The sequence below is a fragment of the Oryctolagus cuniculus genome, chromosome 5 (assembly GCF_051225735.1).
Source record: "Oryctolagus cuniculus isolate XC-2025 breed Fujian yellow rabbit chromosome 5, ASM5122573v1, whole genome shotgun sequence".
Classification (NCBI taxonomy): Eukaryota; Metazoa; Chordata; class Mammalia; order Lagomorpha; family Leporidae; genus Oryctolagus; species Oryctolagus cuniculus.
Genome location: NC_142871.1, coordinates 15785810 through 15812730, shown reverse-complemented (window position 1 = coordinate 15812730; position 26921 = coordinate 15785810). Strand labels below are relative to the sequence as shown.

At 43.8% G+C, this 26921-nt stretch overlaps 1 protein-coding gene across 15 annotated transcripts in view; it reads left to right on the top strand.

Annotated features, from left to right (window-relative positions):
* ESR1 (estrogen receptor 1) overlaps nucleotides 1–26466 on the top strand; it is a 478649-nt gene extending 452183 nt beyond the window's left edge. For all 15 annotated transcript variants that reach the window (XM_089332575.1, XM_070073399.2, XM_070073398.2 and 12 more), the window contains 2 exons: nucleotides 18201–18384; nucleotides 22043–26466. In XM_089332575.1, the coding sequence (XP_089188701.1) occupies nucleotides 18201–18384; nucleotides 22043–22277 (419 nt within the window). In that variant the 3' untranslated portion in view covers nucleotides 22278–26466. The remainder of the gene's footprint in view (nucleotides 1–18200; nucleotides 18385–22042) is intronic.
* Nucleotides 26467–26921: the final 455 nt, after the last annotated feature.

The following is a 26921-nucleotide window of genomic DNA, read 5'->3' as shown; positions in this document are numbered from 1 at the left end:
GCTTAGCTTTCTGGTTCCAAAACTGAGGAACATGCAAGGAAGTATATGCATCCAGGTGGAAGAGCATTTTTATTTGATCTGTGGGTCTGCTTCTATTGGCCCTTCCTGTTTATTCATTCGAGAAACCTTCACTAAGAGAACATCTGTTTGTGTTTTTTTGTTGTTGTTTTTGTTTTGTTTTGGAAAGGGGTTGGCTCTTCTGTGAGGGTCACTGCATTCCCCTGGATGGAAACTGTGGTTCAGCCTGAATTGGCACCTGAATCCTCCCAAATCTCCAGTGATTGGGCCTAAGCACTGATCTTCAGCCTGTGGGACCTGCAGCTCACGATTGAGTGTCAGCTGCAGAGCAGGTGCACTTCACCTGGGCCCGTACCCCTGGCCCCACTTCGTGCCTCACACTCACTCACCTACGGTAATCAGAGCTGTTTGCAAACCTAGACCTACTGTAGTTTCCTCTCCCACTGTCTACAGTCTCAACTTCTCAGTTGCACAACTGAACTTTGTTTCAATCAGACATGGAGATTCAGTGCCACCTTCTCTCTTCTGGAGTTTTTGACTCTTCCTCATGAATATAGATCCTGTTGCACCTCCCCTCACAATTTTCCACTTCTCTTTCCCACCAATGCTAGTAACTCATATTGCTGAATGATTCTCACCATAATCATTCTCACTTATCATCTGATAAAAGGAAGTCTGTAATATTATGCTGGGCCAGGGCTGATTTGCACAGTGAAGTTGCTTGATAAATACTGTGATCTGCACTAAGGAAGTGATTGCCACTCCATTCAAGTTTCAGGTCCCACTCACACGCATTGTGCCTTTCATTTGAGTCACTTGTCCAATATGTTGAAGGGTCCAGATCTCACAATGGCTCTTTATTGGGTGAGAATTCTGGGAGCAGTGCCACTCGGCTGCATGGTGCCAGGTCCTGAACCTGCTCCTCCTCTGGTGGAGGCCTGGCACGTGCGGCCAGCTCTCGTGTGGGCAATGTGTTAACTTCAGCAAACACAGGTCTATCAGGGATAATGACTCCCCCCACCCACTTTAGTTAAGGAAGAATACCCCAGATAGGAACTGAAATCAGCCAGACTTGTATTGACAACACAAGTGAAGGGCTCTGATCTTGGTCATTAAAAATATTTCCTTCTGACACATCTAACCTTTCTCTGCATTATTGTTCTGTTTCAGCTTCTGGGACAGAGTAGGTTCTTTTTTGAAAAAATATTAAAAAGTCAAGACTTTTGCCATGAGAGCATTGGATTCATGGACCCAGTTCACAGCCCAGGGGGGAAGCACTTGCAGTGCTCAAGGGAAAATCTTTTCTTAAATACTAGCACCAGAGCCTCAATGCTATCTTTCCCATTCTAGGATCTGGCCTTGATGGGACATTTCACACAGGCTGAGCTTTCAACCTCTGTCCTCTCACTTCTTTCTTAGGATCTTCTGGGCATTTACTTGCTCTTGAAAGGTTGGAACACTGTTTTGGAAATGCAAGACACTGTATGCTAACACAGTTTAACCATTTGTGTTTGTTTTTTAATGAGATAATGGGGCAGCAGTTTATCTTTCTCTCAAGGCAATGCTGCTGGTTCAGGAAAGGAGTAACAAAACAGAAGCCGTCCCTACACCCTGTAACAAGGGGAAGTGCTCTGCTCAATGCAAAATTGAGCTATGTTTTGGAAGAGTGGATCTCCAGCTGAGCTCAGCTCCTGGTGGTTGACACCGCTCCTGGAAAAACAGAATCAAGGAGGATAGACTCTGAAACACAAGGGGATTGGTACCAAGGGCCTTTTTTCAGAGTGAAAAAAGCAATCCCTGCTGTGAAGTTTGCTGCCATGAGCACTTTTCCTCTCCACAACCAGAGGAAAGAATTTTTCTAAAACTCCAGCTGACTCATATGACTCCAGGCTGGGGTTACTCTTTACCTAGCATGAGGCAGATTACAGAGTGACTCTAACTTCAGGAATTTCTGAGAGAAGCCAAGCTGGCAATGCTTCAGGAAACCTGAGTAGAGGAGGCCTTCCAATGACCAGGAAGCAGAACTTCAGTGTATAGAGGAACCCATGGTTTCATGTGAAGCCCCAGTTGCCAGAGGCTGAGGAGGTTGTGTTCATATTGGCCCTGACTTTGGGGTAGAAGCATGAGGGGAAATGAAAGGCTGTTGTGAGAACCTGCTAGGAATGTCCCTTTGGAAGCCTTGCGAGGATCTCCCAAATGCCGGGATTTCCATGGGAAGCACTCTTTGTGGCTCTTTGGGAGTGGGAGACATTTGCCATGAGTTCTGCCTCATTAAGAAGATTTTATTACTTTGCTTTTGAAATCTCAGAATGATCCATAGGACAAATACTGTTTTTCCATGCCACCCTAGAGAGACATTCCTGATCCATCCAAAGGCAGCTTTGCAAAATCAATGCCAGCTTTGAGGCATTCTGAGAATAAGAATTGTAAGATGCACTAAGAGAAAAAGGCTGTGAAAAGTAGCAGTGGAGGGGAGGGTTGGGGAATTAGAGCCATGAACAGGGACCAAGAAGGCTCTGTGCATGTTCATGGCATTCCTTCTAGCCAATGTGACTTCAGTTCTTCTTCGTGATCATTTAAATATTTATAAATCTTCTAGACCTAGATAAAGTCTCCCCTTATTCAGGAAGTCTTGCAGCTACCGAAGTCCATAATGAATCTTCCTTCTTCGGACTATTTTAATTCCTTGAGTCAGTATATACTTTATATTATGATGATTTCACTCATTTACTCAATAGTTGCATTCATTTAGCCAATAATTCAACATTTATTCTAATTTCCCAATAAACTATTTATTCCTCACATTCTTTAGGTTGTGGACTGTCAACAAATCCAACATCATTCAATCAATCACTTAATAGATGCTTATGTGCCAAACATGGCCAGGAGGACCTAGAAGTACTCTTTTTCCCAATGTTTCCACCATCCTGAGACATGTTATCCTTTTCAGTGTGCCAGGGATCTAGATCAGATCAAACTATTGAATGGGAGAGATAATGCTCATCTTCTGTCACTGAGAGTAAAGGAGAAATTGTATTTAATGTGTCTTTTGCAGTTAATGGATTTCAGTACCCTTCTGTCAATGACAGCTGTGATCATTGATTAGAATCTCAGTACATACACTTGGTGTAAGCCAAAGTCTTTTTCTAAAATAATTAAGAGTTTTAGTTCTTTGGGTTTTTTCTTCAAGATTTATTTACTTATTTGAAAGGCAGAGTTACAGAGAGGCCGAGACAGAGGCAGAGGCAGAGAGAGGTCTTGCATCTGCTGGTTCACTCCCCAAATGGCCACAATGGCCAGAGCTGGGCTGATCCTGAGCCAGGAGCCTGGAGCTTCCTCCAGATCTCCCACTTGGTTGCAGGAGCTCAAGGACTTGGGGCATCTTCTGCTTCTTTCCCAGGCACACCAGCAGGGAGCTGGATCAGAAGTAGAGCAGCCGGCACTGTGGCATGGCAGGTTCAGCTGGTGCCTGCAGTGCCAACATCTCATATGGGTACCAGTTCAAATCTCAGCTGCTCTACTCTGATCCAGCTCCCTGCTAATGTGCCTGGGAAAGCAGTGGAAGATGGCCCAAGTCCTTGGGCCTCTGACACCCATGTGGGGACTCAGAGGTATCTCTTGGCTCCTGGCTTCAGCCTGGCCCAACCCTGGTCTTTGTGGCTATTTGGTGAGTGAACCAGCAGATGGGAGATTTCTCTCTGCTTCTTCTTCTTTCTCTGCAACTCTGCCTTTAAAATAAATAAATCTTATAAACAAATAAATACCTCCAGTGAGGCTGACAAAAAAAATGCAGAACTCAAGGATGATAATAATAATAGAGACTGTGACCTTACCCTAGGCTTTTAAATTATTTTACTTAAGTTTTTTAAAAAAACATTTAAGATATACAAATTCCATGTATTTCATATTAATATATCTAGGAACATGGTGATACTTCCCACCCCACCTTCCCTCCTGCCCACACTCCCACCTTTCTTCCTCCTCCCTCCCCTATTCCCACGCTTAGTTTTTACAAAGATTTTTCAGTTTACTATATACTCATAATATTAACTGTACACTAAGAGTTCAACAAATGGTATGAAGAAAAAGCAAGCTGCTGTTCCTCAATAGTATTTAATTATGTTTAGAAAATGTTGGCTGGCGCCGTGGCTCAATAGGCTAATCCTCCGCCTGTGGCGCTGGCACACCGGGTTCTAGTCCTGGTTGCTCCTCTTCCTGTCCAGCTCCCTGCTGTGGCCCAGGAGTGCAGTGGAGGATGGCCCAAGTGCTTGGGCCTTGCGCCCGCATGGGAGACCAGCATAAGCACCTGGCTCCTGGTTTCGGATCGGTGCAGTGCGCTGGCCACAGCCCACCGGCCGCAGAGGCCACTGGGGAGTGAACCAATGGAAAAAAAAACAAAAAAAAGACTTTTCTCTCTGTCTCTCTCTCTCTCTGTCCACTCTTCCTGTAAAAAAAGAAAAAGTTAGTGAGCCCTATCCCATGGATAGTGACTGAGAGTGACGCGATATGAACTTCAGTGTTGAAAGACCGTAATGAAAATGAGGTGAGCCACCGCGGAGCCACCACGTGCTCATTCACCACCCTTCAGTCGACCTGTTCCTCGCCATCCTCGCAGGTCAGACCACAACTCTCTCTGAGGGCGCTTTTCGAGACTCACGATCTCTAATAAGTGCTTAGTTTGACCTTCAAATTCAATTTAATAATTGTTTCTACACGCTGTCTGAGCCTCTTTCTGAGGCCATATATGTGATTCTGAAGAGCTTCATGTTCTTCACTCCCTGGTAACTTTCTTCAGTTGGTTCCCGGCATAGCTGGTCAGACTGCAGATTCCAGCTCCTTGGTCCTCTATTTCCTGTGGGTGCTGTTTCCTCTTCTCATCCACAAGCCACTTGCAGCTGCCCAGATTCTTCTCTGTGTCACAGTTAGCAGCACCACTTGTTACACCTGCAATGTTTATGCTATTGAAATGTAGCCGTGATCACCTGTTCACCCAAAGCCGATCTTTAAGCAACATTTTTCTTTTAATTAATGGAATAATAAGTAGGAAAATGAGGCCAAATCCATAGAAGCTTAAAAATCCAAATTGAAAAGTTAAAAAATCAGGATACTGGAGAGAATTATGGCAGTATCTCTGAAGTGTGCATAGTGGCCTACATTTAGCATAAAAATGGGACATGTGATGTTGAGCCGGAATATATATATATCACAATCAAAACGGTGTGAGCCATTGTCTGTCACCTAGTTCTGTTTCGTTGATATGGTGGCCAGCTGAAATGCATGATGCTGAAGCTGCTTCCTTCCTATTTTTTTGCTTAAATATATTCATCCCAGGCCACACTCTGGTCATCGAAATGTTTATTTCATGATTTATTACAACAAGCTCTTGCCACAAAAAATGTATCTTCCCTCCAGAGCAGGGTTATTTGTGCTCACTCTGTATTATTAGGCAGTTACTCAGAGCATTTATATTTTTTGATTTATAAATAAGCCAATGATTCAGACAGTCCCTATATTTAGATGAAAGAAAGTTTTGAAAACATATTGACTGTCAACATTGAGAATCATTAATTCTCAGCACTGAATGTAGAATTCTGACTGGAACAGGCACGTTGTCAGGGATGCCCATTGTTGTCACATGGGAGATTTGATTTTATTATCTTTTGAGTTCTTTGTAATGCCAAGCTTCCTCTCCAGGGCATCTGCTTATTGTCATTATTTTGAGATAAACAAAACTTCAGAGTTACTAAGTGGATCCTTTTTTCTGTCTCTCTGAGTGGATTCTGCAGGCAGCCAAGTCAGCTTCTGGAGGTTTTCCTTGCTACAATTTCTGGGATGGGCTTAAACAAGCCTCATGATCTGCATTAGCTTCCTGGAAATGTGGCGTGTCCTAGACTTTGCCATCAGAAAGTACTTGGATTCGAGAGAAGCTATTCTGCCACTTACTTGTGGGAGTGATAGAAGCCTGTTGATGAGCTGTGTATGTTTCAGGGTATGTGTAGTTCCTGGAAAACTGAAGTCTAACTTCAGGCTGTTCTACAAAGCTTTGAGTCTAAGCCATGCATCATGCACTTAGCTGGAAGACTTACCTCTCCGTCTCTCTTTCCACTGTTGTCTCCATTTCTCCCTTATGTGCCTTCTGACCCAAGCGAAGCAGCTTATTAAAGCACACCTCTGCTCCAAGTTCTCTCTCTTGTCAGTCTCCCCCTCTGGAGCCTCCTTCCACACGTTCCCCAGAAGGCATGGGGCTGTATTTATGTGTTGAGCTTCATGCAGTTTGACTCAACTCTATTTTCTCAGATTTTTTGTGTTATTTTCACTTAGGGGTTTTGTTTTTCTTCTGGCTTACAAGGAAGACTGCAGCAGCCGTTGAAATGAGTGACACCTATGGTCCACCTCCTTGTGAGGACTGACTACTCCCCAGGCATTGTGCTAAATGTTAGAAACACAAAATTGCTTGTGCTTGTCCCATCTAGAAAATGCTGGGAAGAGTAGTTCCTACATTGTGGTTTACATGAAGTGAGGCATGAGAACCAGTCCCTGGAACCCCAGGGCTGCTCCACAGAGGTGACTTCATGGTCATACTGATAGCAGAAATAATGTTTGATTAAAAACTCAGCCCCAGCCATTGGAGGGTGAACCAACGGCAAAGGAAGACCTTTCTGTCTCTCTCTCTCACTGTCCACTCTGCCTGTCAAAAAAAAAAAAAAAAAAAAAAAAAAAAAAAACTCAGCCCCTAAGTCAAGGACCTCATGGTCTGCTAATACAGACAGACATAGCATGAGAATTGTTTTCTAAAATATTAAATTGTGATTATAAAACAGTATGTTCAATTTAAATAATTTAAGAATATAAAATGTAACTAAGGAAATATAAAATCGCCTGAAGTTAACCAACCATATTGACATTTTGAGGCATCTTAATGGAATATCCTGTAAGTGTTAAGAGCAATGGACTTTGATGCCACGTTCAAATCCCTTTTTTTTTTTTTTTTTGGACAGGCAGAGTGGACAGTGAGAGAGAGAGACAGAGAGAAAGGTCTTCCTTTTTGCCGTTGGTTCACCCTCCAGTGCGGCCGGCGCACCGCGCTGATCTGATGGCAGGAGCCAGGAGCCAGGTGCTTTTCCTGGTCTCCCATGGGGTGCAGGGCCCAAGCACCTGAGCCATCCTCCACTGCACTCCCTGGCCACATCAGAGGGCTGGCCTGGAAGAGGGGCAACCGGAATAGAATCCGGCGCCCCAACCGGGACTAGAACCCGGTGTGCCGGCGCCGCAAGGCGGAGGATTAGCCTAGTGAGCCGCGGTGCCGGCCTTCAAATCCCTTTTATGCAACTTCTTGCTTTTAAGACATTAGAAAAGTTGCTTAAACATTTTGTGCTTCCATTTCCTTGTGCATGAAATGGAGATTAAAGTGCCTACCTCACAGGGTATTGTTAGTGCCAGTTAGCTCTTAGAACAAGGCCTGCTTTCTGTGTTACCTACTATTTTCTTTCCTAGCCATACTGTGTATGCATTTAATTAGGTCATGAGCTGCTTAATATCAGGGATTCTTTCGGAGAACTATGATTTTGTCTGTGTATAAACAGCATGTAGTACACTTACACACACTTAGAAGATGGCCTCTTCATACAATCAGAACATGCAGCAAGCATGAGATTGGTGAGGCTGCTGCTGGTATAATCCAGCACACTGTTTCATAGTAAACTTTTTAATATTTATAATTTTCTAAAATCTTCACTATAGTGAATACTTAAGCCAGCAATATGATTATTTATCATCAATATGATGCAATGTACATAATGGTATGTATTATAGTTTTTTGTGACTGGAGCATGGTAAGTTTATTTATGCCAGCAACATCACAAATATATTAGTAATGTATTGCCCTATGATGTTACTCTGGCTATCACATCAGCTGGAGATAGGAATTTTTCAGCTTATTATTTTCTGGGACCATTGTCATATATGCGGCATATAGTAGCTAGAAACCTTGTTATACCACATGATTATATTTACACAGTTTGATTAGGATTGTACATATATTTTTCTTTAAAATGCATTTTTGATCGGCTTTGTAATCAGTTGTGAGGACATAACATGATTTAGTCAACAAATTTGAAACTGTTAAACAAGTGATTTTTCTCCTTTAGTATTATGAATACTAATTGCTTTGAAATCTTTTTATGCCTTTTGTTCACTTTTTAAAAATGTTTATTTGAGAGGTAGAGTTACAGAGAGAGGGAGAGACACAGAGAAGTCTTCCATCTGCTGGTTCACTCACCAAATGGCCATAATGACAAGAGCTGGGCCAATCTGGAGCCAGGAACCAGGAGCTTCTTCCTGTCTCCATGTGAATGTAGGGTTCCAAGCACCTAGGCCATCTTCCACTGCTTTAGCAGAGAGCTGGTTGGGAAGACGAGAAGCCAGGACATGAACTGGTACCACAGACAGAGGCCTAACTTACTACAACACATTGCCGGTCCCCAAAATTTAAATTTTTGAAAGGCAAAGTGAGACAAAGGTGATGGTGGGAGACACAGAGAAAGAGCTCTTTCATCTGCTGATTCACTCCCCAAATGACCACAATGGCCAGGGTGGGGCCAGGAGCTTGGGACTCCATCCAGGTTTCCCACAGAGGTGGCAAGGGCCCAAGTGCTTGGGCTATCTTCTGCTGCTTTCCCAGACACATTAGCAGGGAGCTGCATCAGAAAATAGCCGGAACCCGAACAAGTATTCTGACATGGTTTTCTGGTGTCACAGGCAGTGGCTTAACCCACTGTGTTACAATGCAGGCCCTTATCCACTTTTGATTATTACTTTTGCCTATGTTACTAGAAGTCTATCTACTAGTCTATCCACGGCTCACTAGGTTAATCCTCCGCCTGCGGCGCCAACACCCCGGGTTATAGTCCTGGTTGCTCCTCTTCCAGTCCAGCTCTCTGCTGTGGTCCGGGAAGGCAATGGAGGATGGCCCAAATGCTTGGGCCCTGCACCCGCATGGGAGACGAGGAGGAGGCGCCTAGTTCCTGGCGCAGCATGCCGGCCATAGCGGCCATTTCCGGGGAAGACCAGTGGAAGGAAGACCTTTCTCTCTGTCTCTCTCACTAACTCTGCCTGTCAAAAAAAAAAAAAAAAGTCTATCTACTGGCTGAAAGGAGTGTAAACATGTTTAAAGCTCTGGAAGCATTTGCCAAACAGTCCAGCAAACGTTGTCTATCAGTTGACAGTGTGGAACATGAGTCGTCAGAGCTGCCTGCAGCCCAGAGAACACACCCCTTCCTCTTGCCAGCCAGTCAAGGGTTCTACACAGCTTATGTTAAAATCATCTCCTTTTGAAGAAAAGTATCTTTTATCACAGAATTGTGCTTTATTTTCTGATCTGTACAGGTGCTTGTTAAGTAAACTTTAAGTTCCATAACTTCAGGGGAAAGGTGTTGTGGTACAACAGATTAAGTAGCTGTCTGCAACGCCCACGTCCCATATGAGCACTTGTTCGTGTCCTGGCTGCTCCATTTCCAATCCAGGTCCCTGCTAATGCACCTTTGAAAGCAACAGGTGGCCCAACTGCTTGGGCCCCTACCATTGTGTGGGAGACCCCAGATGGAGTTTCTACCTCCTGGCTTCAGCCCTGCCATGGAAGATCCTGATCTCTAACTCTGCCTTTCAAATACATATATCAATATTTTAAAATTGATTTACTTATTTGAAAGGCAGAGTTACACAGAGAGAGAGGGAGACAGAGAGAGATCATCCATCTGCTGGTTTACTCCCCAGATGGCTGCAATGGCCAGAGCTGCACTGATCCAAAACCAGGAGCCAGGACCTTCTTCCAGGTCGCCCACGTGGGTGCAGGGGCACAAGCACTTGGGCCATCTTCCACTGCTTTCCCAAGCCACAGCAGAGAGCTGGATCAGAAGTGGAACAGCCGGGACTTGAACTAGCACTTATATGGGATGCTGGGACTGCAGGCAGCAGCTTTACATGCTACGCAACAGCACCGGACCCAATAAATCAATATTTTGAAAAATATCCTGTTACTTGCACACTCTACTGGCAAACTTGCCTTATTCCATGCAGGCAGGTGCTCAAAGCAGTAGGACCATTTTATATCTCACCTTCTGCCACTGGCCCTTTGCCACTGAAAGACAAGAGATTGAATAGCTGTAAGTGCATTTCTCTTTCAAAACTTTTCTAGCTGCCCCACGATTTCACTTGCTCTGTGTACTAGGGCTTGGTTAGTTGATGTGACTCCTCCTGATCAGTAAAGAGCTTGAAAGCAGCAGCTTGTGGCTACACTGTCACTCCAGCCATGGCCTTTTCCATTGATCATTCAAATGGCACCCTGTCAATCCTAAGGAGACACAAGGAGCAGGTGTTTTCTAACGTCTAGCTCCTCTCCAGTTGAAGGTAGATGTTGGGCTCCATGGTCCAGGTGGTCAGCTCTGAGGACGGCTAAGCATGCATGTCATGGGGACTGGCAGGGGAAGTTTATTTAGTCTTCAAACTTGGCATCACCAACAGCGATGAGTAACACCCAGAGTGTAGAATTCATTTGCATCTTACAAGGGAAGGATCTGCCCTTTTCTCTTGGAATATCATGTGTTAGTCACTAAGTTAGATCACACAGCCTTCACATTAAGTGGAAATCAAACCCTTAGCACCTTCTGATCAAATCTTAATGCTGTGCTTTCTCAGCACCCTGACTTGCAAGTCCTCCAGGAATGACATACGGTCAGTCTTAGATGCCCGGATTTGTACTCGGATACATTGCTTGAGTTTTGATGATGCCCATGGCAGAGGCATTCCTAACTAAGAAAATTCAAAAAATCTCTAGCAACAGATTTGCTAGCTCCATGTCCTGCTGCAGTGAGGAGCCTTAAAGACATTCAGAAATGTGAACAGTCTTAGAAATTATGTAAACATGATAAAAGTAATCAGCAATACCCCCACAGCAAGCTCCTCTGCTTTGGGCTATCCATACACCAGCCATGTTTCCCTCTCCACAGGCGAGGTATTGACAAAACTCATGAAATTACAGGAATGAGAGGCACTTTGATTTTGTGTTTTAATAGCCTTTTCCTCCACTAAATTATAAAAGTAATATGCCTTAGGCAGACAACTTGGGAAATACAGAAAAGCCACCAAGAAAAAAAAGTCTCCCATGTCAACATAATTTTACCACCTCAAAGTGAGTATTTATTTTTTAAAATTTTAATTAGTTTTCAACAGATTCAATATAGCTCCTAGATAAAACTCTAAGAACATAATGATTTTCCTTTCCTCATTCCCCTTCTCTCCCTCTTTTATGTTTTGATGAAAGTCCTTAATTCAAGAAACTCTTAGAAGATGCCTGAGCATCTCAATTCTTTCTTTTCTCCATGCCATCCTGCACATTTTGAAAATCAGAATGGCTCCTGAATCATTCTAGGATGAGTTTTCTCAAATATCTCTGGAGGAAGTCCAGTTTCTACTTGAAATTCAAAAATTGTTTATGTAGCTTTTGAGCACTGACCCAGGAGTAAGGGAGGTTCAGGTTCTACTTCCAGCTCTGCCACTTCATGTTACCAGCTTGGGCAAGCCTAGGGTAGCTGCCCTGCCTAAACCTACTCCTTGCTTTAGCATCTACTAGCCCCAGTTCCTTAACTCCTTTGGGTATCTACTTCCCAACAATTTATTATAGTTGAACTGAATCAGTTTCTTAAATTTACATTTAGACATCTACTTTATTTTTTAATGGACCTTGGTTTTTGAAACAGATTTATGTTCACAGAGAAACGCCATACAACAAACTGGCCTTCCAAAACACACAGCCTTCCTCATGGTTAACATCCCTATATGAGTGGTATGTTTATTACAGTCAGTGAACCTAAGTTGACACATCACATCACCTGAAGCCCCTCGTTTTCATCCTTGGTGTTGTACAACCTATGACTTTTGATGAGTGTATCCACAATTGTAGTATCATATACAATATTATACTGCCCTAAAATTTCTCTGTGCTCCTATTCATCAGTCTGTCCATCTAAATCCTGGAAACTCCTAGTATTTTCATGCTTCAATTGATGTGAGTAAAGATGAACCAGTGTGACTCCAGCCTGTAACCATCAAATGATCACTAGCTGATGAAGTTCTCTATGTGAGGCCCCAGACATCATGAGGATGAGATAAACCATTCATTCTGCATCCCATCATGACCAATTCATGCCCATTCATGACCAATGGAATCTAAACCTTTGTTTCACCTCTCAACATTGAGTTAATTTATTGCACAGTACAGTAACCAGAACATACATAGACATCTATACCAGTCAAGTGAAAGTGATTGAAAACAGGCAGATTGGACTCCCAATCTGCTACACCATGAGAGGTCATAGCATTTTTGTACCACTGTCCTATTTTATGAATCCTGCTGCCTATCAGTGCCTTGTCCCAGCCATGCTGGTGCAGTCATAATAAGGCATAGGGACTGGAGTCCATCCTGGCAGATACAGCATGAGACGTTGAGGCCTGCCCAAAGCCCATATGGTTATCATAACAAACAGAGCAGCCCTAATTGCCAATACCCAAAATCTGCACTCTAGTCTCTTACCAGACTAGTTAACTTTTTCAGTTGCATGACCTTACCAAGTCCTGGTGGTGAAAAGCAGACATTGTAATGATTTGCCTGAAGGAGGGTTTTTATGTTGAACAACTGGCCTAGTTTATTTTACTTTTATTAAAAGCCTGTAAACTTTATAATGGAATATGTTCTCTTTGCTGCGGCCAGATTTGCGGCCCCTGTTGGGAACCATACAGATGAATTTCTGTGTGCTAATTTGACTCCTGGGCTTGTTATTTTCTTCATATTATTCTCCATTTATCCAGATTATGTCAGCTATTGGTTTACTCCTTGTGTGAAATGGGTAAACAATTTAAAATTCTTTGTGGAATAGATATTATATGAATAAAATAATGAAAAAATGTCCCTCCACCCCTTGCTAAAATCAATGAACAGAGCTAGTATAGATAGAAGTTTTTATATATAAAATCAACACTATTACTTAGCCTCAGCTTTGGAAAAAAGATGACATACCGTCTAAGAACACAACACTGGTTGATGTCCATGTGTCCTGAGGGCAATGGGCACTTAAGTACCTTCTGGTGGTCAGCGCCAGTCACCAACAAATAGCATCATCATCTTTTGGTTCTGAGTTGCATATTTATCTCTTGAGTCACAAAACTTCAGATATATTTTCCTTGTTTATCCTACATATAGAATTGAAATGGCTGAGTTCTCTGGTTATTTTGATAAAGTTAACTAGTACCAGAAATAGCCATTTTCAAGAAGTGGACATATGGAGGAATACATACTCTTTAGGTATATGGGTTACACCATTTTAAGTGAACACTAGAGTGCTTACAAACTGTATTGAAACAGTATAACACTGTGACAGGTTTATCTCACTAAAGAAACATTACCGGCCGGTGCCGTGGCTCAATAGGCTAATCCTCTGCCTGCGAGGCCGGCACACAGGGTTCTAGTCCCAGTTGGGGTGCTGGATTCTGTCCCGGTTGCTCCTCTTCCAGTCCAGCCCTCTGCTGTGGCCCGGGAGTACAGTGGAGGATGGCCCAAGTGCTTGAGCCCTGCATCCACATGGGAGACCAGGAGAAGCACCTGGCTCCTGGCTTCAGATCAGCGTGGTGCACCGGCTGCAGGGGCCATTGGGGGGTGAATCAATGGAAAAGGAAGACCTTTCTCTCTCTCTCTCTCTCTCTCTCTTTTTTTTTTTTGACAGAGTGGACAGGGAGAGAGAGAAAGAAAAGAAAGACAGAAACATTACCTTGCAAAAAATTAAAGACACAGAATTCCAGGATTATGGTTTTAAAAGGTCTTAAAATCAATGGTATAGCAGTTTTGAAATAATTTTCAGAATCAAAATTCTTTTGTAAATGAACAAAGAACCTCATGAAACTTACATCTATAAATCGGGTGAAGTAAACTATTCTGATTAAAGCAGGAGAAATGGTGGCAGAAGTCCAGAGCCCACTCACCTCGATTATCCTTCCATACCCCAGCCCTCATGGTATATTGAACCTGAATCTCCTTTTACAACATTCAGCTTCAGCAGAATAAAGAGTGAAAACAAACCATACACAGCCTCTCCTGAGTGGCAGCAGAGACAGCAAGCTGCCCAAATGTCCATTTGGGGACAGAATCACTCCCAAGAGAACAGCAAAGAAGGTGAAGTGCACAGCAAACATGGTGCTCCTCAGACTGTTAGCCTCAAAACTACTTCTGAGCAAATACGCTCTGTGGTCCTGGGAGCAATTCCCAATAGAAACCCCAAAAGGCTGATGTGCTGATTAACCACTGGATCCTGTATGGTCACTGGAAATTGTCCCTTATCCAAGCTGGCTGGACGCTTTCTGGCCCAGGCTTACAGCAATTTTCTTTGTTTTCCTTTGAGTCCTTTCCTTTTCTATTTTTTTTAACCAAGCAGTCAAAGGCAGAATTCTCCCAGGGTCTGTTGTATCATTATTCCTTTTGGAAAAGAAAGAAAGAGGAGAGAGAGGAGAAGAAGGTGGGGAGAGGGGGGAAGGGGAAGAAAGAAAAAAAAGCATGGCTTTGCTTGAAAAGTATCCTCAAGCTTCTGGTAAGCTACAAGTGTCAGCAATCCTCATTTCTCCAGGAACAGTCAGAGGTGACCCTCGTGGAGGCCAAGGGCAGGGGGAGCTGGGGGCCCCCGGCAGTGCCAGTGCTGCCTGCCGGGTATGCTGTGCACTGCAATGGAGGGGGCACACCTGCCTTCAGCAGACTCCATTATCTGAATAGGGGTGATGACTGAAAAGGAAAGAGGGAGAGTATCCTGGCCGAATGAGGAGGTGAGGGAGAGCATGATGGGTAGTTAGAGGAAAGAGGTGGAGTCACCATCTCTCTTGTGTGAGCACTTCCAAGAGTTCATGGCAAAGTGAAATTAAAAGCTTAGTTTTTTCTGGTGCAGGAGATTTTGAAATCCAGATATACTTTCCCTTTTTAATAGTACAGGTTCCCATGAACTTGATGAAGACCCATAGCGCATGGGGGTGCCACGTGGCTTCAGTTTCCATTCTTTCCTACCATGAGACTTTCCCAAGGCCTTTTCCCAAGTCTGCAGTATTGGCCACCGGATGCAGAATGCTTGGAAGCTCAGATTTGCCTGCAATGCCTCAAGACTGACTAATGACATACAGATTTTATCTGTTGGACTTGGAGCAGGATCCAGAGTTGCAACGGCTTGCTTTGCTGCAAGAATCCTTCTGAAGGCACTTATGTCTGCTCACTGACTTTGTGCTGCTGGGAATGGGGGTGGCAGACATCACCAAGGACTTGGAAATTATCAGATTCTGTGTTTTGCTCTTGCTTCTTAACAGCAGTTGCCAGAGCCCCTGAAGCATTCTGGGAATTAGTGTTTCTGTAGTATCTTTCAGATGGCTTAGGGGCAACAGGTAGCTGACACCAACTGTGTTTTGCCAGAAAAGTCCAAAAGATGATGGCTGCTGTTGTCAATTATTGGAATTTCAACAGGACTGTATTTTTATTTCTAAGTATATTTGCATGGCTAGCAAGCATCTGCTGACAAGGATGAGATGATAAGCTGTATTGGTGCCAAAACAGGACTGGAAAAACAGGCTTGCTCTGAGAATGGCTTGCATCCTGAGAGGCCATGCTAAGAAAATTTTCTCTCCACAGGCAATATCTTCCTCTCAAACATGAACACTTGAAAGGAATCCCTGTCTCTTAACATAGGCATGCACTCAATGGGTTCCCAATAAATGCATACTGGATGAAGGAACACACATGTGTGTGCGCACTGAAGGGGATGGGGGATTGGCAGCCCAAGAGAAAGCTTGATTTGCTGGAGGCTGAGCGCCAAGTCGTTTACCTCTGTTGGAAAGGCTGGTCGTCGGGACTGCTGTAGTTCCAGCACACTGTGTTGTAACACTGAGCACACAGTAAAACGCACAGTGTCTCCTTCCCAGGGAGGAACATCCGAGCCCTTTGATCCTCCATTCTTTGGTTTCCTTGAACAAGAAAGGACTCTCTGTGAATGAGGCCAGCATCCTGGAAGGTAACCAAGAAGGAAATTGGTAGAAAGTACATCATCCAATTGGACTAATTCAGCTCTGTGGCCTGAGTGTGTTGGGTTCCTGGGGAATTCAGCCAGTGGCAGGACCTCTGGAAGATGTGAGACTGAGATGTGAATGATGACACAGAGGACCTGGAGAGGCAGAGCCAATGGGGACTCAGCTGGGGCTGACCCAGACTCCAGCCTGCTTTCTTTCCCCCTGCCACCTGCTTTCTCCAAGCCAACCCCATGACCACAGGATGTCTGTCTTTCTGATGGACACATTCTTCCCTCTTAAAAGCCCACATGAAATATAATGAAGCCATCTAGCAATTCCTTTCTTATCCCCTGCCTGTCTACTACATACTCATTCTGAGCTTTCAATCAAAGCAAAAGCTACAGGACTTTGCCCTTTGTCTTGTAAACCAAGATTCTAGCCATTTTGTGTTGTTGTTGTTCGGTTTGGTTTAAACCTTAGCTATTTTCCATTCTGTGCAATGACAGCCCTGTTTACTGTAAGTTCTGCTGTGTAGGTGTTCTCCTCATTTCCAGCCTCCAGGATGCTAAGTGAGCAGTACCTCCACTCCACATGACCAATGTAAAGTCAGGGGTCCATAGCCTTGGGAGGCTTTTCACATGAAGGGGCTGAAGCGGATGGGGTGGGAGAGGAGAAGAAATATATGAATGAGATGGTCAGTGAGTAGAATAGAAGACCAAAAATATGTTGCTAAACACACAGCATCTGGCTGGAAAACATGCACCATCTGTCCCTGCCAGGCAGTGTGGTCAAGCAGGCTGAAGCTTATTTCTGGAGAGTTCACTTAAGAGAAGAATCTATCATTGTGACCCAAGGCCTGCTCCATTCTCCCTTCCTCGTCCTTGGGCTGAGCTCATAACTTACTAAAATAGGATTCTTTCCATTAACAAATGATATAAACCTAAGTTACATTATTTGCGCAAAAAGGGAATTTGTTGATTCATATGTTAGGAAGGATACTATGAAAGGACCCAGGTCAAATGATAATTATAAAAAGTAGGACCTTGTGATTGCAACTGGATATTGCTCTCTCCCCCCTTCCATCCCTCTCCCTATTCCCCCTCCTTCTCTCCCTCACTCTGCCTTTTTCTGTCCCCGATCCTTGCCCCTCCCGCTTTCCCTCTCCCCATCCCTCCTCCGACAAACCACCCCTGCTGTTCTATTCCTTTCTGCAGACAGGAGTTCCATGTGTTGAGAAGAAGGTTGTTCACAGCCATGTACAGTTGTCTGATTCTCCCAGCTTAGCAACCCTAGAGGAGAGAATTCTGCCTTACAACCTGTGTATTCAACGCAGAGTGGTCCTGAGACCTATTAGCTTGAGACTAATGGGGTCTAGAAGCCTGGAGTGCCATGATGGTCTTGACTTTGGTTCTGAGTCTACTGTGGCCTAGAAAGCAGAAGAAAAACAAGAGAGAAAACTTGCAACTTGCATGGCAGTGGAAATTGTTGTTCCAAGGTCCCTATACCCACCGTTGTCACAAACCTTTCAGTGGAGGCTGACAAATGCCCCAGCCTTCACTGGGAACAGAGAAACAAGTTCTTGGAAACTTTCCTTTCAGGTGGCCAATCCCTCATCCCTTCCTCTGTGAATCTCACCAGGAGCTTCAGCTGCCCCTAGTGTTATTAGCAGATAGGGAGTCAGCAGACTGTGTCCAGTCTGAGCTCGGGGACTGTTGTCCAAGCTACCCTCATGGATTAAGGCATCTCCATGGAAAAGGGACAATAATGGCTCCCTCTCAGGACTGTCAGTGTTAAATGCACAGCGTGGGTTGGTATCTGTCTGAGAAGGCATGGTCAGCCTCTCTATTATGGCCCCCAAGGCCCTGTCCTTTTGCAGGAACTTGGGCACATGCATAGGAGGCCACATTGGTTCTGGGTGCTCTCAGACATGTGCATTCATTAGGAGTTACACATGGTCATTTGGGTTCATCTGGGTCCTAAACACCCCCATGGTTTTCCTACTCTGCAAATATGGATCCTGGTTGATGACTATGTCCCATGGACAATCCCAGTCTCCTAGACCTCATCTCTGAGAGTCTTTCTCTTTCTCTCTGCACATTCAGGAGTGTACACATTTCTGTCCAGCACCCTCAAATCTCTGGAAGAGAAGGACCATATCCATCGTGTCCTGGACAAGATCACAGACACCTTGATCCACCTGATGGCCAAGGCGGGTCTGACTCTGCAACAGCAACACCGGCGCCTGGCCCAGCTCCTCCTCATCCTCTCCCACATCCGCCACATGAGGTGAGGTGTCCAGGAGTTCCTGGGGGAGACATAAAGGAAGCTTGCACTAAACTATAGGGTTTATGCCTGGATATGCAGAGTGCCCTTGGAATAGTTCCTGGTATATAGTAAGTGTAAATGCTACAGGAGGACAGAAGAGGGTGGCATTAAGAGTGTAGGACAAGAGTGGTTATAAATGGTATTGTCACTCTAACTGAAGCACATGCAGGGTCTTAGAGTGTGGGTGCCTAGGGGGCTCTGTAAGCCTACTCGGCAGGCATGGGGTACATCCATCACTGCTCCCATCTCATTTTCTCCCTTCTTACCCTAGCAATTAAGGGGCTCTCAGACCAGATGCCTCTAGGAGATTCAATGCAGACTCCCCCATACCTCTCAAACCCCTTGTCACCCCATTGCCATCACCTTGTTCCAAGTCACTATCATTTCCTGTTGGATTTCTGTGCCAGCTACCTATCATGTCTCTCTGCCTTCATTCCTGGTTATTTCTAACATGTTCTCCATGATGTAGCTGGAATGATCATTCTAAGGCCAAATCTAATCATGCTGTCCTCTTGCCTAAAACCATAAGTAGTTTCTTGTTGCTTTGAGATAAAAGATAAATCCCTTTGTTTTGTATGTATACCATATTCCTTGTGATCTAGCCCTTGCTTAATGTACTGAGACCTCCTTGTGAGGCTTTACTGTAGGCTGCAGCCTAGCTTGGCAGCCCTGTGTATCACGGCTGGGCTCATCCATACATCAGAGGGGTAGAGATAGGAGACTCTAAACCACAGCTCTGCAGGTTGGAGAGGCGAGCCTATGCCCTAAGTTTCAGGCCTTTCGCCTCCTGGTACATGGAGGTTGGCTTGAATATGTTCTCTTAGTGATGGTCAAGGTATGAAAAAGCACACATTTGGGCAAGTGTATTTGAACCCTTTGGTTAAATCACGTCTACTAACACTCCACTGGTCAAGCAAATGACATGTCAGAACCTATAGTTAAGGATCATGAACATACGGCAGATGGAGTGATTTTTGAGCTGTCATCAATTTATTGCTTAGATATCACTTCTTGTAGAAATCATCCCCTGACCCTTTTGACATACTGCGAATTACACCCTCTTTTACCCTCTTGCAACTGCCCCTTTTCTTTTTGTCCATAGAACAGTAAGCTCTGTGAGGCAATCATCATAATCTGTCTCGCATACTCTGTGTTCCCAATATCACCTAATGCAGTGCTAGGCAAAAGACTCAGTAAGTAATTTCTATAGGAATCAAGTAGAGACACCAGCAGAGGAAATAGTCTTTCTGTGTCAAATGCTGAAATTAGCCTCATTTCCATTCTAATCGTGTACTTTGGCTTGCCGAGAGTTTAGGGGATGCCATTCTCATAAGAGGAGCTCACCCTGCAGGGAAGAGTCATTTCCGCAGATTCCAGAAAGACCACAGCAATGGCATGAAGTAGTGACACATACTAGAGGAACAGGTAGTCATGGGTGATGCAGCCCACGTGACCTTGGTCTCATGCTGGGACCCAAGCAGTGGAAAAAAAGCATCTGTCTCTTAATCCAAACACCTTTTGAGCATTTTAGTCCTTCATTAATTTTTAAGGAGCATTCAAGCCGAGACTGTGGCTCAAGAAGGTGCCAACCTTTTCCAGGGACAGTCTTGCAGAATCATTTCTTCTGATAATAGATGTTCTACATGTAGTGTGTGCTCCTAATATCATCACTGAGCAAATCAAAGAATGGATGAGTGAACAGACGAACGACTCATGGCAGGTTTTTCTCTGCCCTGTAAATTTGGAATTTGAAGGATTGCACTTGGCAAAGAAACGATCAGTCTCTCTTCTTAGGACTCCCCAAGAATCCCTACATAGCAGATGAAGGACTCCCATTTGCCAGGCAGAGTAAGAGCCTGCATTCAGAGTAAAAATTTCCCTACATTGCTGCTTGTTTCTTTTCATGACTAGCTCAGGGATGGAAGCAGGAAAAGGATCAGAATGAGGTATCTGCCATGTCACTTGTGTGTAAAAGTAATCTATCCCTGGAAAAAACATTGCCTTGTACTCTGAGCTAGCAATTTCGATGATGTTGTAGAAACTGTAGTCATAAGGAAATGTTGTTTGTTGACAGGAATGACTGACTTTTCACATCCATTTACTGTTTGTCAGCACTAGCAAGCCTAATTAGTTAATACTACATATATTTTCACTATTCAGCCCTGGCTGGTTTTGCTAGCAATGTTTGGCAGAGGGCAGCAGTGATGAGAGTTCTGTAGAGCTTCTTCTGGAATTGTGTGAAAAGCTGGAGAGATGTTGCTAGTCTATTGAAGCTCTGAGCTTCCTTTTCTCTCTCCTTCCCTCCCTCTCACACACACATATAGACACAATGATGTTTTGGTGCCTCACTGCAGTCAATCTCAATCACAGAACTGTTTTGTTAAGCTTTGCCTCAGCCATATGTTGCTACTCAGAAAATTTAATAGTGGGTTTCATCTAATTGTAAATGTGATTCATTTGGTTGAATGAGGAAGCCAGTGGCAGATCCAGGGGGCATTTAACTTTAACATTTTAGATTAAAAAGCAAAACAAAAACAAAGAAACACCTAACTCAGGTTGTGTTGTTGGCCTGGGTTGCTCTGATGCTGTGTTTCCAGGCTGTGTCTCCAAATAGTGCCGACTTTTCCCCTCCTAATAATGCAGACATTTTCTAGGACATTCTCTAGGCCCTACCTACTCATGAGGCATAAATCTTTATGAAAAAATTTCTACCTAGATAGTGGTTGTTCTTCCCACCCCACCCTTTCCCTTTGGTGGTGTGGAGGGGACAGTGTTCTCTGGTAGAGAAGGCAAGGAAGAAGTTATTTGCCTATATTCCCCTCTACCCACTTATCCCCAGTTTTCTGAGCCTTTAACCAAAGTGATGGACAAATCCCTGTCATCCTGGAGGTTGCAGTGTGAGTTCATGTGTGTGTGTGTTTGGGGCAGAGAGAAGAAACACAAATACAGGCATACTACAAGAAGTTCATGGAGAATAGAATCAAAAGATAAGTTTGGTATAATTTTTTTTTCAGAATGTGTTTTCCATGAACTTCTTGAAGACCCCTTGTAGAAAGAAGAATTTTAGTTTGTGACAAATATGATATAGAAAATGGAATAATATGGAATAGAATGGCTGAGGCTGCTATAGGGCTTGAGGCAGTGGCCACAGATGTATTAGAAGGCTTCTCAGAGTGGGTGGCATGGGAAGATTTGGGGAAAGTGCATCTGGAATGAGTGCAGATGCCCTAAGTCTGGAGGGAGCTTCATTCCTCCAAGGGGCAGGACAAGCTCTATGAGGAGGGAGGCTCCTAAAGAGGGATAAACAAGGGGGTCTTGTGAACTGCATCCCACATTGCAAACCTCACTGTACCCCCCGTTCTCTTCTTCTCTGTCTTGGGGATAGAGGTGATTTTCACTTGAGTTCACCTGTGTAGCAAAGACCTTGAAAGGGAATGGAGGGAGGGTTTTGGAGGGTGGGACTATCTTTGTAGGAGATGGGAGATAAACATTGTGCACAAATGAGTCCCAGCCACCTGCCCCAAACAGATTGGCTTTGGAGTCTCTTTGTGGTTCTTCTTACTCTTCCTTGCTAAGGATTTAAGTCTAATGTGGTCCTTTTTGTGTCCTCCCCCTGTAGTAACAAAGGCATGGAACATCTGTACAATATGAAGTGCAAGAACGTGGTGCCCCTGTATGACCTGTTGCTGGAGATGCTGGATGCCCACCGCCTGCATGCTCCAGCCAACCGTGGGGGTGTGCCCATGGAGGAGCCCGCCCAGGGCCAGCTGACTACCACCAGCGCTGCTTCAGCACATTCCTTGCAAACCTATTATATCCCTGGAGAGGCTGAGGATTTCCCCAGCACAATCTAAGAGCTCCCCAGCTCCCCCAAGGTTCTGTGAATCCCTGCAGCATTTCACCCAAGCCATGCATCACTGTAGCCAAATCCTGTCTCCTGCATACACTCTGGCATGCATCCATCACCAGTGGCTTTCTAATATGAGTGGCCATTCATTTGCTTGCTCAGTTCTTAGTGACACGTCTTCTGTTGGGAACAGCCACAGGGATTCCAGGGCTAAATCTTGGTAACAGCTCTTTTTCTCCCCATTGCTCCATGACTAAGCATGAGGATTCCTGTAGCTCTTGATGATGGAACTCAGCCTATGGGATGACTATGTGCATTGAATCTATTTGTTGAGCCAGGCCTGGGGAGTAGCTATTTCACCTCTGAAAAAGCACTTTGTAATAGCCTCAGGAAAGAATTCAAAGTGGCTCCTTTCATTGCTGACTTGGAGAAAGCTAGCACAAGAGTTAGTTCTAGCATCCTCTTGTATTCCTATAGTCATGCATCATTTTATGAAAGTGATGATACCTGTTGCTCCATTGCATGGCTGTAGCACAATGTTTGGTGATTATCGATCCATTTCACCTATAGGAATACAAGATACACAAAGGAAAGGAAGAACCCCTTTCAAGACGACAGCACCTTAGTACACTGCACCTTCAGGCTTGAAGCACTACTGCTGGCATTCCAGGGCACCATGTACAGGTCCTGGGTTCCCATTCATTCTTGCTGCCCACAGACCTATGAAAAACAAAAAGTGGATCTAAGTAAAGTAACCTCCACATATATCAATATCCCTATATGAGGGGTGAGCTCCAGTTTTCATTGTCCCTATTTTCATTTTGTAGGAGAAAACCTCCTTCCAGGTCTTGGAGTAAAGTCAACTTCAGGACCAGCTGTGGTCGGGTAGGGAGAGAGGGGAGAATCTCAAATTTACCAGCAGAGGGCACTCTACTTGGCTCTTCCCAATGTGGGACACTGAAGGTGAATTATTAGTGCCAATGAACCACCCCAGGCAATTTCAATGAGCCAGCACCAGCATTCTGGTGATTTTTTTTTTAAAGCCCTGGGATACGGGGATTTAAGTAAATGCGTGTGATTTTTGTGGCTGCTAGAGAACGAGAAGGGAAATCGAGTCAGATCTGCATGAAACTGTGAGGTGGGAGGAGTTTTTGCTCAGGGTGGCCCTGCTGCAGGAGGAAGCTCCCCATAGCCCTGCACCACACAGCTGGACTGCGCTGGGTGGTCCGCCCTTTCTTCCCTGCCCACCATGGCCTGGATACAAAGAGGTGCAGGGGACAGCTGCATTCCTCCATCTCATCCTGCACACCCAGGCAGGGGAAGAGTGTTGGAATCAGCCCACTCACTGCTCAGGCTGCTGGGCACCTGGTCAGACCACACATGCCTTTGGTGGTTTAGGGCTCACCAAAAATCAGGGTTTGGCTCCACCCCCCTAATTCCCCACCCCCCCCAAACCATGCCCTTAAACTTCCTAAGCCAGGAGAACCAGAAAACCAGAATTGGGCCACAGGAATCCTTTGGCCCCTGAAAACAAATGGCTCATCCCACACATAGGGCCTCCCTTGTGTCTTGGCTTCCCTAGTACAATTATGAATTATTCTTTTTTTAATTAACTAAAAAGGGTTTTTTTCCCTCCAGCAACTTCACTGCTTAGAATTCAAACCCTATTGAGAGGTGAGCTGCTAGGTTTCCCTTGGTGTGTTCTGCTTGGATAAGTGGGTTGCCCTATTTTCTGGTTGCCCAGTTAAGTGAGCACCAAAGAACTAGGAGACTGGGAGGGCCAAAAACTTTTTTTTTCCTATATGTGCATCTAAATTTGGGGACAATTTTATGTATCTGCGTTAAGAATATGTTTAAGAACGTGACTCTTTTGTTTATCAAAGAAGCACCTTATATAGTATAATATATATTTTTTTGAAATTGCATTGTTTGTTTATTGGACAATTGAATGTAATAATTATGTTCTGGATTTAATTTGACTGACTGGGTTAACATGTGAAAACCAAGGGGGAAATCTTTAGTTTTTTTGTATACTTTTCAAGCTACCTTGTCATGTATGCAGTCATGGATGCCTAAACCTTGTGATTTATTCATTTAAATGAAGATCACATTTCATATCAACTTTTGTATCCACAGTAGACAAAATAGCACTAATCCAGATGCCTATTGTTGGATATTGAATGCTAGACAATCTTATGTAGCAGAGATTATGCCTGAAAAGGAAAATTATTCAGGGCAGCTAATTTTGCTTCTACCAAAATATCAGTAGTAATATTTTTGGACAGTAGCTAATGGGTCAGTGGGTTCTTTTTAATGTTTATACTTAGATTTTTCTTTTAAAAAAATAAAAAGACAACAAAAAAACTTTAGAACTATAGATGATGTAATACCAGCTAAATCCAAACAATAATACAGTGGAGGGTTTTACATTATTCATCTAATGTACTTGTATTCATGTTAAGAAACTACTACATTTGCAATGGGCAGAGAACATCAGATGGTTGAAATATTAGCCCAAGAGTCTCAGTGTTTTAGAAATCTGTTTTGCTTCTTATTTGAAGTGTCACTAATGGGCAGCTGACTTTTTCCAGCTGATGTTGCGGTGGGGTAGAGGGGCCCTGCTGGAGAAATTTGTGCTTTTCCCTCACTCTGAGGTCATTTGCAATTTGAAAGGCATGATATACCCAGGAGGTTGGGGTAGGGTGGAAAAATGGGCTAGGGAATTTGGAGAATGGGAAATATGGTGATCAAAATATTGAAAGTATTTTGAGGCAGATCATTTCTGGTACCTGGATTGTGTACCCGTTTTTGGTATTCAACTTCTACACAATTATCCAAAACTAAGGACTCCACTGACAGCCGTTCCCCAAAAGCCAACATCAATCATGGGGAAGAAGCAAGGGCCTCAGCTGTGAGTCCAAGGAACAGCTAATGGTCCATGTTTTTCTTAGCCATTGCCTAGCCTACTTGCAGTGATTTTGTAGTTACCATGTAGCAGTAGGAGATACAAACTCATCCAGAGAGAAAACCCCATTGAACTGGACTGCAACACCCAGCCCCTAAGCAAATGCAGCCTTTGTTTAGATTTCCTGAATTTAGCCAAGGCATTTCCGATGCCTTTTCGGGGCTGAACAAGACTCTTTACTTTTAATCACACTGAAGTATCCTCACACTGAATCTTCTACATTAAAAAAGCCAATGAGTTAGGCTGTTGGTTTAGAGTACCTCTATCCCTACTTAGAACCAGTTACAAACCTCTTATCATACTTTCCAACTCTGAGATGGACTCTGGACACTGGGAATGATTTCATGACAGTGGTAATGTCCAATAGTCACAGGTGTATTGGCTTGGAGAACCCAATCATTTTAAAGACAGAGTCAGACAGTAGCTCCCAAGGCAACCATGATTCTCTTTGGGGAATGTCTTGGGTGGTTGATCCAGATAATAACATACACTTCCCAGGTTAACCCCTGAACTTTACTCATTCTCAACTGCAGCAAATGAATTTAACTGTGGTCCCAAATATTCATCTTTTCATTCGTGTGACTATGCTGTTTCCAGCTGCATTGCCTTTCCATGTAAAGACTGTGGCCTCTTTTAAAGTCATTCAAGATTGTTTCGTACGTTATTGCTGCCTCTAGTATGGCACTTCAATTTTGCACTGTCTTTTGGAAACTCAAAAAATTTTTCTATTTTTTTTTTTGCATCCAAATGTGCCTGAACTTTTAAAATACGTAAATGCTGCCATGTCCCAAAACCATCTTTCGTGTGTGCGTGTACAAAACTGTGCACCCTGAAAACAACATACAGTCCCATGAGCAGGTGCCTCAGACATGGACCCCTTTGCATTCACAGAGAGGTCATTGGTCATACAGACTTGAATTAATAAGTGACATTTTTGCCAGTTTATGTTCTCTCACAACTTATAAACAATGCTTTTTGTGCACTATCTACTCTCCAGTGTAGAGCTCTTGTTTTATGGGAAAAGGCTCAAATGCCAAATTGTGTTTGACAGATTACTATGCCCTTCTACCAATGCATACTACAATGTGATTCTGTTTTGTCGCTGCACTGCTTTGTTTAATGAAATTTACACTTGTAAACCTCTTTTGCACCTTAATAAAAGAATCTAGCTGGAGCACCTGTAAACCATTTTCTCAACTTATTTGATGTTGAAATAAAGAAATAAACTAAAGACAAATGTGTTTTTTTTTTTTGTAAACCCCACTTGTTGCTCATTGTTCACTGCTGATTACCTAAAATCAAAACGATTAAAGGATGAGATTGCAGTGAATCTGGACCTCAATTCACCTCCTGCCCCCACCCCATCCCCAAGTACATGTGGTTCCTGACATCAGGCAAACTTGGGCTTGATTTTTTACTCTAGTGCATGCGCTGTCATGATTGACAATTTTTTAGAGCTTCAGCTTCCTTATCAACAAAATAATCATGACATCTAATCCATGGAAGGAAATAGTGTGATACACACACAGCTCTGCAGGTAGCTTATTCTGCTGGGATCCTCATTCTACTAATCGTTATGTAAACTTGGGCAAGTGAATTTACCCATGCCTCAGTTTCTTCACTTGTAAAGTGTGTTCATTTTTCATTTATTTTTTGTTGCTATAACAGAATACTTGAAGCTGGGTA